The sequence below is a fragment of the Pteropus vampyrus genome, unplaced genomic scaffold (assembly GCF_000151845.1).
Source record: "Pteropus vampyrus isolate Shadow unplaced genomic scaffold, Pvam_2.0 Scaffold312, whole genome shotgun sequence".
NCBI classification, from domain to species: domain Eukaryota; kingdom Metazoa; phylum Chordata; class Mammalia; order Chiroptera; family Pteropodidae; genus Pteropus; species Pteropus vampyrus.
The window spans coordinates 686,358-699,887 of record NW_011889093.1 but is presented as its reverse complement, the minus strand read 5'-3'; the positions used below and the strand labels follow the sequence as shown (position 1 = coordinate 699,887).

At 50.6% G+C, this 13,530-nt stretch overlaps 1 protein-coding gene and 1 non-coding gene across 2 annotated transcripts in view; one reads left to right on the top strand and one right to left on the bottom strand.

Moving 5' to 3' along the window:
* AFDN (afadin, adherens junction formation factor) overlaps nt 1-13,530 on the bottom strand; it is an 88,290-nt gene that overhangs the window by 57,692 nt on the left and 17,068 nt on the right. The window contains exons 7-9 of the mRNA XM_023521716.1: nt 9,762-9,856; nt 8,685-8,947; nt 3,397-3,466 (exon numbers count right to left, since the gene is read on the bottom strand). Coding sequence (XP_023377484.1) covers nt 3,397-3,466; nt 8,685-8,947; nt 9,762-9,856 — 428 coding nt within the window. The remainder of the gene's footprint in view (nt 1-3,396; nt 3,467-8,684; nt 8,948-9,761; nt 9,857-13,530) is intronic.
* LOC111730431 lies at nt 679-797 on the top strand. Its single transcript, XR_002776685.1, has one exon. It is a non-coding gene; the product is annotated as a 5S ribosomal RNA (ribosomal RNA).

Here is a 13,530-nt window from a genome sequence, read left to right as displayed (position 1 = left end):
CACGGGTTCTTCAAAAGCACAGGGATAATAGTGACTGTATTCCAAAAAGTTCTCTTCAATCAGGATAAGCTGAGAGAACATGCACAATAGGAAGAGTTAGTTACGGTCTTGTTTTATTTGTTACTTTTAAGAAAGGATTTTAGAGTCTGGTCATCACAGCTCAATACCTAATGAAGAATTCAGTACGAAAACTGCTTTATTTCTTGCCCTTAGTCAACACGGGAAAATACACATATATAGCAATCCGATGGAGTACATTTAAACCCTTCCAAATAGTACACATCCCTAACCGACCTATGGCAGACAAAAAAGATGTGCTACCTACATTAAGAAAACAATCAGAGCAGAATTAATCATTTATGTGAAGAAATCTACTGTGGCGAAAATTTTATGTAAGCTTTCTCATTACATCTGTTTGCTGCAAGAATTGAGCAGAGATAAGTAAATAAAAATCACCTTTGTCTTACCAACTAGAGATTAATATTGTGTTGTATGCCTCTCTCCAATTTTTTACATTTCTATAAATGAGATTATATAACTTGCTTTGTAAAAAAAAATACTTTTTCATATTTTGTAAACATTATACATGTTTGTGTTATAGAATTGTAATGGCTGCATTTTGTCATCTAGTCAAAGCTCGTTAAACCAATCCTTTATGTTGTTTAAAATGTTCATCAGGTCTACAGCCATGCTACCCCAAAAATGCCTGATCCCATCTGATCTCGGAAGCTAAGCAGGGTTGGGCCTGGTTAGTACTTGGATGGAAGACCACCTGGGAATACCAGGTGCTGTAGGCATTAAAAAAAAAAAAAAAAAAGTCCATCAGTATAGTGCCACTACAATTGTGCTTGGAAATGTGTTATGTGTTTATACACAATAATTACTTCCATAAGACATACTTATAAAAACAAAACTGCTTATTCAGTGGATGGCAATACTTAAGACTTCAAACTATTGTTTTAAGTGAACAATAAGGCAATAAATAAATCATGGCACGTTTATAAGCTAACATATTACGAAACATTTTTAGCTTGTTTCAAGTGATTTTCAAAGAAAATCCTTATAAAATAACAGCAACAGGAAATAGGACAGAAAGGGGTGTGTGTGCGTGTGTGCGTGTAGGTAGAAATTAAGTTGCGTCACCTGTACACATGAACGCGCGTTCATGCACACGGAGTTCAGAAAACGATCCACCAAAATGTTACCAATAGCCAACTTTAAATTGTGGCTGGTTTTCACTTTTTTCCAATTTACCAAGTTTTCTTTGCTGACCCTACATTTTATAAAGTCAAATTTTTATAAAGAGTCACATTTGGTTCTGCGAGTGTTGATTCAGTCAGTCACTCAACTAGCCCTGAGACTCACGCACCCCGCTCGCAGGCTGCGCGCCGGAAGCGCCGGAAGCGCCGGAAGCGCCGGAAGCGCCGGAAGCGCCGGAAGCGCCGGAAGCGCCGGAAGCGGAAGCACTGCAGGCACTGGAAGCACCGGAAGCGAGCACGGCCAGCACGAGCCGCGCCTCAGAGCTCCCTGCCCGACGGCCGGCAAGCGGGAAGAGCCAGACGGGAGGAACGGCGCCCGAAGAACTTAAACTGCGCTGTGGTAATGGTGCCTGGCCGCCTGGGCCGCCTCCTTCACGGAGGGGGCTGAAGCCAGGTCCGAGGCAGGAGGGGGGCGCAGGGAGCAGGGGGAAGGAGACGCGGCGGGCCTTCCGGCGGCGGGTGCTCGGGGGCCGGAAGCCGTGTGGCTGCACCACACGCTGACAGGAAAGGGGGCCAGGCCGTGAGGAGCCGCATGAGCCACAGTGAAGGCTGTGGCACCATCAGAAGTCACCGGGCGCTCTGAACGCAGGCCAGGAATGGGGTCTCATTACAGCCCTCGAGCCAGCCCGGCTGCTCGGGCTCCTCCCCAAGGAGGCCCGGGCACTCTGCCACGCTCCGCCTCTCGGTGACGACGCAGGGACGCAGACGCTCAAGGACGGCCGGCCTCACATGCAGAGCGAACCGCCCGCCGGGCCCGGCGCAGAGGCTGAGAGAAGGCAAGGCGCGGAGGACGCCCTGTGCCAGCACTGCGGATGGGGACACCACGTGCCGAGGTGGGGAAGCGGGCGGGGGAGGACGACGTGGAAGAGAAATGCAGCTCATCTTTGCTCTGGTAAATCTGAAATCCCCGTGGACGTGTCAAGCAGCGTCTGGAGTACGAAGAGATCAAGGGCAAGGCGGGCGGGCGGCAACACAGACGCTACGCTATTCGGGGCGGCCCTGCGAGCCCGCCCAGGCGACACGGTGAACCGAAGGGAGGGCTCTGGGGCCAACGCCCCTCCCCAGACTCGCGGGGGAGGAAGGACTAACGAGTGATAACGTGGGAGACGCCTGGAAGCCGACAGAAGGACGTGCGCCATGAAGTGGGGGTGACCCAGCTGAGACACACGGACAGAAAACAAGCCTCGGACGGGCGTCAGAGCCTGTGACAGACACAGGCCCTTGGAGGAGCAGGAGCCACTGAGTCATGGAGAAACGGGAGTTACAGGGGGTGGACTTGGCAACCGGGGATCATTTCTTCAAGCTCTCACGCTGTGAGCAGAAGGGGCTGCAGTAGTTGGAGGACACAGCAGGGGATTTGAAAACGGGGACCGCAGCACATCCTATCCCCGTCCCAGGACTGGAGTCTGCTGCGTCACTGCCTCAGTGAAGCTGCTGCCAGTGCCCCTGCCCTGGGTGGAGCCTGGCGGCGCTCCGGCCACTGTGTCGTGGCGAGTCAGTGCGGGGCCAGCTGCGGCCCAGGCTGCAGGACAGCCGTGAATCCCCGGTTCCTGCAAGGCCCCCAATAGCTGGTGGCCCCCAGACAGACAGTCGGGCAAGGGGTCCCACGAAGGGGACCTGGGAAGGCGGAGATGGAAGCCCAGCAGTCCCTGGCCCCAGCACAGCCTGGCCACCAGCCAACCCGCCAGTGGCACAGCCACGCAAGAAACCACCTGCCCAGGTGTGTCCACACTGCACAGACTAAATACAGGAGATGGCTGCCGATATAGTCTCTGAGTTTTAGGGTGTTTGTTTCCCAGGAAGAGATAACCAAAATGAGGGCAGAAATAAACTGACTGTGCGAAAGATGAGGGGTAAGCGCAGAGGCAAAGTGCCTGAGGAGGCGGGGGCTTAAGGAGAGCAGGGTTCCATCGTGGTCGGGCCACCTGACCAAGGGCTGTTACACACAGGAGGGGCCCACGACACAGGTCCTGGCCCCGGGATAAGGCACACCTTCTCGCCCTTGGGGATGATCCTGCCTGCTGTCTGGCAGATCAGGGCCCCCACAGGTGGAGAGCACCTGAAGCCCGTTTGCATGCGTCCCGTGAGTCATCGCCACCAGCCCGTGCAGCCCGCCAGGTGGCCCGCGGGCACCTACCTTGCTTGTTGGTAATGCCATTCCACTATGCACGTCTCCTCCGAACTCAAAAGCTGTCTCCTGAACAACTCTGTCAGGATAAAACAAACGCCTACAATTAATAACTCTTGATAAGTCACAGTCGTAACTTTATGAACTTACGCACACTCAACATCTTAGGATCCCGTTTGAAACTATATTTGAAAACATTAAATTGAAAGAAATAATAAAGGAAAAGCTCCCTTCGTTCCCAAGAAGAGACCGCAGAGATTCCTCATCCCCAACAGCCACGGGGGTGGCGATGACCGTTCAAATGCAGAGCCTGGGGGTAGAGCTGCGGGCAGCTGTCCACAGCTACACAGAACCATCCAGAGCTACACGGGCCCATCCAGAGAAGCCAGTGGGGTCCTGGGGGACAGCAGGGCGCCTGCACTGTGTCCCGCCCAGATAGGGGCTTTGGACAGCGTCGCGGTTCGGTATTCCTGGTGACTAAGGGCTCCAGCTGGCCCCTGCTCCGGTATTCCTGGTGACTAAGCAGCTCTGGGGGCCCACCCAACAGGGACACGCACGCCAAGGCTCACCTGCCAGTGTGCATGGTCGGCTGGTTTCCCCAGACGTTTGTTCAAAATTAACATGCAAAATAGTGTCTCCCAGGCCCACGAGCCCACGATAGCCTCCCATTAATACCGAGATGGCCAGGAGGAGGATCCTTTGATGCCTCTGCACTAATCTCTGCTCGTACAATCAGAAAAAGCCAGCTACACAATAGAATGGAAAACGTATGTAATTGGTCTCTCAAAGCTTCAAAAAGAGAGTTTGGACAAATAGATTGACTTATGCTGTTGTTTACGTGTCAACGCAATTCTTTGAGGTATTAAAAATGGCTGTCCTTATTTTAAAACAGGGAAGGTCCTTTGGAGCTTGACTTGTCAAGGATAGATAAAAATTGTAAATGCCTCGGCAAAATTTGGATCCAACTGTGCTCTATGTGACTGTGTATGTCTATAAGTGTATGCTGTAAACGCGAGATAATTTTCTACCTCTGGATGGTATTGTTAAAATTTAAAACAAGCACTTGACTACTGGAACTTCAAAATTCTTAGAAACAACAGAAATTAACTGAAATGCTTTCCAAGTTTACATGATCTAAGTAAAACCAACCTGTCTTTATGCTGCGTGGGTTTTACAAAAATAAGTGCATGTTAATAACTGACTTTGATGTTTATGAAAAATGTTTCTAGACGTTATAAAACATCCAAGCTAAAGAATGCTAATTGATTGCTTCTTAGTTTTCACTAGACGTTGAGGTTTTAAGGGTTAAAATCTCAGTATATGTAGGAATAACTTTGTGGTGTTTCTGAAGCGCCCCTTGAGAGATTAAAACTGCCGAGTGAGTGATGAAACCCTGAAGAGCAGACTGGGGGTGTGGACAGTGGCTACACACTGACCCAGCCATGTGGGCCGCCCGGGGCCGCCTGGGGCTCGGCCCTGCTCCCTGCCTCTCCGCGGCCTGGACTTCGTCTCCTCCACGCATCACAGTGCACTTAAGCTGGACTTACATTAGATGGAAGGACTTATAAGCTGACGTTACTGAAAAGGGACCCCTAACACTACTGCCAAGGTCGGATGCAGTCACTTCGAGACAAGGCCACGTTGGTGGCTGCGTCCTCCCATGGGGAACGAGGGGACAAAGACTTCAGCTACCGCTGTCTTAGGGAAGGTCATCAAATCAATGACACTCTCCAGCCTCGCTGGACCCGACCTTGTCGGGCACCTAACCGCGAATGGACATCTACCCCTGACTACGGACATCAGAGACGCCTTGAGAATCAGACGTTGCTGCCGCCAGAGGTGGCTGGCTCCCCTGAGACAGTGACGAGGCCTGTGCACCTACAGACGGACACTGAGCTCAGAACCTGTGCTCGCTTTTACCTGCTGCTAATGGGTTTTCCTGTACGGCCCAGTTGTTGGTGATTACAGAACATGTATAACCGTTCACACTCTTTTCGTGGCTTACGCTGATGTCACGCTAGATGCCAAAAACAGAAAAATGAGACAGAGGCGAAACCGGGGCCATGACGGCTCGTAAAGCGAAAGTGGTCCAGAGTGCTGTTTGTCTGTCTGTTCGTCTGTTTTTACGGTGAAAGCCAGAAGACCTGGCTGCCTTTTATTTATCTGCCCTTCCCATTTTGGGAAAATTCGGCTTTAGCTCAGATGCCATGGTTCCAGCACTGCCCCACTCCCAACAGTCAGACACAAGACAATGACGTGGCTACCGCAACTGCCTAGAAACGGGCCTCCCTCGTGTTGCTGAAACCACACTGTCCGACCAAAAGCTTGGTCATCAGTGCATCCTTCAGACTGATTTATGACCAAAAGGGGGAACTGAGCACAAAAAAATGGGACTCTGTGGAAAGTAAGCTCACAGGGTGATCTGATCATAAACTCCTAACAGGGCGGGTCACGGTGGGCAGGCCCGCCCCAGGCCCATCACCTTTTACTAACAGGCTTCCCTCTGCCCTAGGCCAGCCCTGCCCCTTAGGACAGCCTTGGAAATAAATGTAAAAGAACACAGAACCTTGTTAACTCTCTTCTAGAGAGCGAGTAACTTGCTTTCTCCCACCTTCATGTAATCTCACGTCCCCTCCTTAATTTCAAATGCATAAAAGAAGCTGAAAGACTCTTATTCTCCAGAGCGTGAGATCTTGCTCCATGGCGTATGTCGTCTATTTGGCTCAAATAAACTCTTAGAAAAATTCTCAAAAAAAAACCCACCTTAAAACTAGAACTACCATATGATCCAGCAATTCCACTCCTGGGTGTTTATCTGAAGAAAGTGAAAACACTAACTCCAAAAGACATACGCACCCCCATGTTCACTGCAGCGTGATTTACAGCAGCCAAGACATAGAAACAAACTAAGTGTCCATCTGAGGATAAATGGATAAAGAAAATGTAGTGTGTATATATGTACAACAAAATATTACTCAGCCATTAAGAAGGAATCTTGGCATCTGTGACAACATGGGTGGACCCAGAGGGCACTATGCTAGATCAGACACAAATACCACATGTTTTCACTTATACGTGGAATCTAAAAACAAAACCTGAGCTCACAGATACGGAGAACGGTCTGACAGTCGCAGGAGGCAGGGGGTGAGGGGTGGGCAAAATGGGTCGGAAGGTACAAACGCCCTGTTATAAATTAAGTGTCATGCGGATGTAAGGTACAGCACAGTGATCATACTCGATAATACTGTGCTGCGTATCTGAAAGCTGCTGAGAGTAAACCTTAAAAGTTCTCATTAAGAAATTAAAAAACCTGCAACTAGGTGTGGTGACAACTGTTAGCCAGACTCACTGTGGTGACCACCTCACAGTACACGCAAATGCGGTGTCAGCATGCTGTACACCTGAAACTCTCATAATGCTATGTGTCAATTTAAAATATATATGTATGAAAGCTACGTGGGTTCCTTTACCAAAAATCTGTGTAATGTTTTGTCATTGGAACAAAATGATTATTTTTAATTTATAGATTAAATTAAGTACTGGTATATTCAACCACTAAGCATTTTTCACTAGTTTTTCGGGAAAAAGACGTAATAAAAAAAATGAAATTTCAGAGCGCATTTCCCCCACTGCAACCTAAGTCACATCCTTCTGTGATCTCTGCCTTTGGCCAGAGATGTGATCGAAGGCTCTGAAGCAGAAACCACTGTGGCTAAACGACAGGAGACCGACTTACTCACATCGCCAGAGAGCAAATGGGAAGGAGCAACCAGTGGTGGCAGGGTCCCTAATGCAGGGTCAGGCTCACACACAGAATGGACATGGCAGCGACATCCCGAACACCATCGAGATAAATGCGATGTGAATGCAAACGTAGCACAATCGCAAACGAGGCAACAGCCGGTACCACAGAAAGACCAAGTACAGCACTGCAGAAGAAACTACCCCACATGATGACCTCGTCGGGGAACACCCCCCCCCCCCGAGGATAGGCGGAAGGCAAGGCTACCGTGTCATGCCATCAAGACATCTGGTGTCTGGTGCGGGAAGGAAGCCGCAGCACGACTGTGTGCTGAAGAGAGAGCCCAGGGAACGGTTATGGCGAGGGACAGGAAAGGCAGAGGCAGGTGACAAGTCAGCAGAACCCTAAGAAAGGACTGTCAATACAGGGCCCCCAGACTCAGAACGGAAGGGTGAGTTTAGATCACACTCAGTTCAAGCTGGACGCAGGAGTCCAGCAAGGGGCGCTCGTGAGAAGCAGACGGTAGAGGCACATGCTGGTTCTCTTTGGGAACAAGGACGTATTATGGTCGTTTGCTGAAACCTGGAGAGCAAGGTGAGGGGCTGGGAACAGACGACCGCAAGGGCCCCCGCAAGGTCCAACGTCCAGACGGCCCACAGGGGCTCACCCGGGAGCAAGACGTTAAGTCTCAACGGTGCTTGCTGCCTGTTACCCTTTCTCTCTGCCCGGATTCAAAATGGAAAGCGAGTCAGTTCACAGATAACCTGCCAGGAACAATCAAGGTAGGATTTACAGTGTCAAAAGATTTACAGGTAGGATTTACAAACTGTCAAAAGAGCAACATGAACGCTGGCCCAAGGTATAAGCTCCGGGTGGCTGAGGCGAGGTAGGTCCTAGGACGAAATGGCAAGAGGGCAGCAAGGCCACCGACACGCTGCTCTGTCTGCGAGGAGGACTTTCTGGTTGCCTCCAACGGCAGGGCAGAAGAGCTCCCGCGTTTTCCAAGACTCGCGCCCTGTCGGCCTGTGGCACGGAGGAGGACCAAGTAGCTCAACGGGGTGTTCTTTTTAAACGTCATCACCCAGACAAGACTTACTCCCTCCCCAGAAAGGTTTTGCTAACAGGCCCACGTTGCAAGCCCTCGGACAGGCGCTAGGGGGAGCTAAAACACCTGAACTTAAAGAGATCCTGCTGTGTACAGCAATCCAGAAGAAACACCTCAGCAAAAACCTGTCACACAGGACCATTACACAGACACCACAATTCATCACAAAAGAACAAATAAAGTATTGTCTTAAAGTATCAAATACAAACAAAATTTAAAGATAACTTAAAGACCAGTGACGACTTCCAGTGTTACCATAAAATCGAGACTTTTCTGCCTTCTTCCCCCTGAAAGCAACCAAATCAACAGGAACCGGAACCACAAACCCCACTTCGAAGTTTTAAACATTAAAACAAAACAAAAAAACACACGATCTATAGCTAATAGAAAACTTTGAGCGTAATGAAAAACGCCATGTGGTTTTCAGCGCTGACGTGCCCAATGGATTACCCAGGTTTGTGTCGGGGACCCTTCGCGGTCAGGCCGCCATCCACAGGTCTCTTAGTGAGGGCGTGGTCCACACTCGGGTCCACGAACTTGAACACATGCGACGCCCCGAACCGCACGTTCATCCCGCTCTGCAGCATGGTCGTCTCCGAGATGCGTTGCCCCTCCACATAGGTCTCGGCGTCCATGCTTCTCGGCGTGACCGTGACAACGCCGTCCATGTTCGTGAGGTCACAGTGATGGGGCTGAATTCCTGAACCAAACAACTGCAAGTAAAAGAAAGTCAAAGAAGCTGCCATCATAAAGTGCAGGGCACTTAAAAACAGAATCTTAAAGCTGCTTTCCCCTGTTATGATGAACTTGACCTAATAAACTGCGTTTTTGGTGCCTTTTTTAGTGACTTTTCTACCAATAGTATAAAATAATTAAACACTGTAAAAATAATTGAACATTTTATTTTTAGTAACCAGCAACTTCATTTAAGGTATGTTGTAACATTGCATTAAAAAGCAAATGGTCACGACTGAAACACAGATAATTCAGTGGATAGATGTACACAGACCACTGATGATGACAAACTGCTATGTGTCTGCTGTGCTGCTGTGCTCAGGAGGAAAGCGTGTCAGCACGACAGCAGCGGCCACCGTATGACGGCCAGGTGACGAGGACAGATGAGGCAGGACTGTGGGCTCAACGCCGATGGAGCGACGGCCCCAGCTTATGCTCACAGAACGCGTACACCTGGTTCTATGTAAGCGCTTGAGCGTGTGCTCAGCTAACAGTCTAACTGCAACTTACCGTCTCCTGCTGTACCAGCCCAGTGACAGGTGTTTCCACAGAGGCTGTCTGTGGAACAGACCTGCAAAACCATCACCCTCTTCCGGAGAGGAGGGAACAGACTCAGGGCATGGGCAGAAACTTGCCCGGTGGTCTCTCCGCAAAGCAGGGAGGAGTGACCGGCGTGAGCAGGCCGTCAGCACTAACGCGTGAGTCCCTGACCTCTTTCCCCACCGCTCACTCGCTGCCGTGCGCTAGTGCCCACTGAGACGAGAGGTCACGAAGGATGCGTGGGGCGCGTACCTGGATGGAGCTGTCGTCGAGTTTCTCTGTCCCCACCTCGGTAACGCTTAACTGCAGGCGGTAGAGCTTCGGCTTATCCCTGGAGTCAGAACCATCTGCGAGAAAGAGCAACAGAGCTTCGTTGGCCGAGTTTAACGTCCTTGTTATGTCATTTGGAACAAACAAGCCAACAAAAGGTTCTGTCAGAAGTGACACCACAGTCCTCCCCGCATTCACATCATGCAGCGCAACTAACTAGATACAGAACTTCCAGTGAACGCAGGTAAGTGCAGTGACCTATTTGATGTCCTTCAAGGTACTTTTCCTGTCACTCATGCTGACATTTCTCACCCCATGGGAAGAAACTCTCTGCGCCTCGCAGCCCTGGGTTTCTATCACTGACTCCGAGGAACAATTCTATTAGCAAATGACGGTCACCTGGGACACGGGGACTTCCTTAAACACCAGGTCCTCCCTACAGCACAGCCACCAGCTACACGGCACCCCCCGGGGGAGAGGGGCGCAGCTGACTCTCGGATGGAGGCTTGCGGTGCACCCTCAGAGCCCACCCCGGACCTCCTGGACCAAAAGCCCTGGGGCTGCGGCCCGGGCCCGCGTGTCCTGAACGCCCTCCCTGAGTGACGCCGACGTGCACTGCCGACCCCAAGTCCAAAACGCTACTGAGAACGGCTCAGCTTGTGCACCGGAGCTGCGGCAAAGGACAGAGAAGCAGCTGGACTTCCCGTTTTTGCCATTTTACACCTCGAGGACCTGGAGAAACACTGAACTTCCCCGTGCGTGGATCTCCATGAAGGAGATGGCTCGGGGCGGAGGCGGAAAGCGGCCCTGCCAAGACGTCTGCCCCGTGTGTTCCCGGATCCGTGGGCTCCGGTCCCACCTGCTCTCCCCCCGCTGCTACAGGGTGACGGCAGCCCAACACCGGGGTTCACATTGCTAGTCTCCTGGCTGCCGTGATCCCCGCGCCCACAGATGAGGGGCCGTGAAACTGCAAGCTCTGTCAGGCCTGCTGCTGGCTTCAGGGTTTACGAAATAACGTCCTGACAAAATTTCCTACTTCTGAACCAAACTAGAAACCTGTGTGATCCGGGACGGTGTTGTGGGCGGACGCCGGCGAGACCCCGCGCCTGACAAGTGCTCGCGCTGTGGCACCTCCATCGCACACGCTGGTGATGGGCACCTCCGAAACAATTTATGCTCAGCTCCGACTCCAGCCCCCACCCAGAAGGAGGCGGGGGTCACCTGCGCTTCCCCTGGGCACGGGCCGCCCCCCAGACCGGCTAAGGCCCCCGCCCTCGACACGCTCACCACTCTGCGCGTGGGGACGCCGGGGCAATCGCGATGGCTTGCTGGAGTTGTGCCGTGTCCCTCTCAGCCCGTGCAGCACAGGGACTGCTTTACCTCAGGGCCACTGACTGCCTCTCACCATGCTTTCTACACGGTCGCCTCCCCCAGCTGAGGAGCTTGGTGGCTAGCATTTTGAAAAAAAATCTCTCTATCCTGGCACTCAGCAGCGTCTGGTCCACAGCATGCATTCAATAAAGACTGAATGCATGAACAGTGAATAATTATTCACCAAAAATGAAGAAAACAGAATAATGCAATATGGTCGCACAGAAACTACCCAAATGAGTTATGAAGAAAGCAAAAGAAGCAAATAAGTGATCGAGAACAATTATTTCAATACAAAATTAAAAATACAAGAAGATGAAAAATGCATGTTAAGGGTGAGAGAAAAATTCACATTTTCTTCTGAATTCTGAATGCTTCTGAAAGTATCTCCTGAGCTAAAAATAAATATGATATACTGTCCTACGTCGACGTTTACACCGGCAGGTCTAGGACGATAAAGGGAGAACCACAAGCTCCCTTCGCGGTCTCTCTGTTCTCACCGCTTCGCTATCAACAGGTGCAACTGGAAATGAAACTTCCCAGCCCCCCTTCTCTACTGCTCCCCAGTAATGACAGAGGACAGAGGTCAAAGTCTCTACAGACGGAATGACGCAGCGGTGGCCCCAGGGTTTAGCAGACAAACGGCGTCCAGTTTGAGTCTGGGGAAGGTGCAGAGTGAGGGGAGAGGGGGCAGGTCACATCGAGTGGCTGGTACATTTCCTCTGGTCACGGTCCGTTACCGTCTCCCCGTTCACAGTGCAGTGACCATCTCACAGGCGGTAACAAGCATGAGACTGTGACCGAAAACTAAAACCCGCCACGTTCCCCCTCCTCAGCCACAGTCGGCTTCTGCCCAAGCCCGGCCGAGCCCCGCCCTCCCGTCACACAGCTGCGGCAAATCTGGGGCACCCTCCAGGCGACACCACCACACACGACAGTACTGCTCCCGGGATGTTTTCGGTTTTTCTAATTTTATAATTCTGTCTTTAAAAATATGTAATATATTTACGTGGTTCAAAATTTAAAAGGCACAAAAAGTGTGCAGTGGAAGGCACCCTTCGCTTCCTCGACTCCTGCCTAAGGCCCCTCCAGAAGCAAAGCCTTCCAAACCGGGGTTACGCGTATGTAACTGAACAACGGGAGGCACACACATTCTTCTCTCTCCTTTTTTGGGGGGTGGGGCACAAACGTCAGAACACTATTTGGGGTCGTCAAATGAAATACATGACATCCAGTCACCTGCATAATATCTGAGACGTGATTATACTAAAAAATTGGTGCTTTACCTGAAATTCACAGTCACCTGCTGTCCTGAATTTCAGTCGTAACCCTGGCATCCCTAAATCACTGTGCACACTTTCCGCCTCTTGCTCGTCTGCTCTCGTGTAAGCTGAGATGTAACGGAAGGCTGGCTAAGGGTCGACGGCGCATATGGACACAGCTGAGGACACGGTCCCACGGCACCTGATTCCGCTCCACAGCGTCGAGTCCGCCTTTGCCCTCAGCTGTGCCCTGAGTGACTCTCTGGGGAGTCGGCCTGACTGCGCGCTCTCGCGTGCTTCCTGCGGATCCCTTCAGAGGGGAGGGCGGGAGGGACTCGACTCTCTTAGGGATGCTGACTGACGAGCGTCCCCCGTCCCAGGCGCTGGGCTGGGGGCTCGGGCACACCGTGAGAAAGGGGCAGAGGCCGTGCTCCCCTGGGCTCACATCTGCGTGAGCCACCACAGTTAGGAGCCAGCAGGACATGCCTGTGGCTACCGAAACAATCTTACGGCTATTTTAACTCTACTGGAAAATAAACACACTCTCCTCAAGCAGCACTGGCAGAAAACTAAGAACAGGTCAGCCAACGTGCATGCCTTTATTATGCGCGTTCTGCGTACACCAGGTAAAGAAGGAAATGCATCTTTCTCCCTGCTGTTCCACTATTTTACAGTACAAAATTAACAAGCGCATGAAAACATTAAAGAATCCTCTTCAGGAATAAAACAACAACAAAAACGTGGAGGAGACTCTATGTATATTAAAATAGGTTAATAAAAATCATTTGTTTATATTAAAGAAACTCCAAGTTTGATTAACATCCAATGAAAATCCTTATGATCAGTTTGGAGAAAATTCAACAAGTTAATATAAGATGTTAGAAGATAAAGTTATATAGCACGAGAAAGTATTTGACTGTGACATTCAACATGTAGAAAAGTAAAATTTAAAATATAAAAACAGACAAAAGAGAAGTCTTTCCATAAAACCAGCTATACGATTTAAGATGACAAAAACTGACATGCACAAAATTGGAGAAACATATTCCAAGTAAAAAAGCACCGCTTTGCCAGTAAGAATTAATTTCCGCCACGAGAACGAGGAGAACCCTAAAACC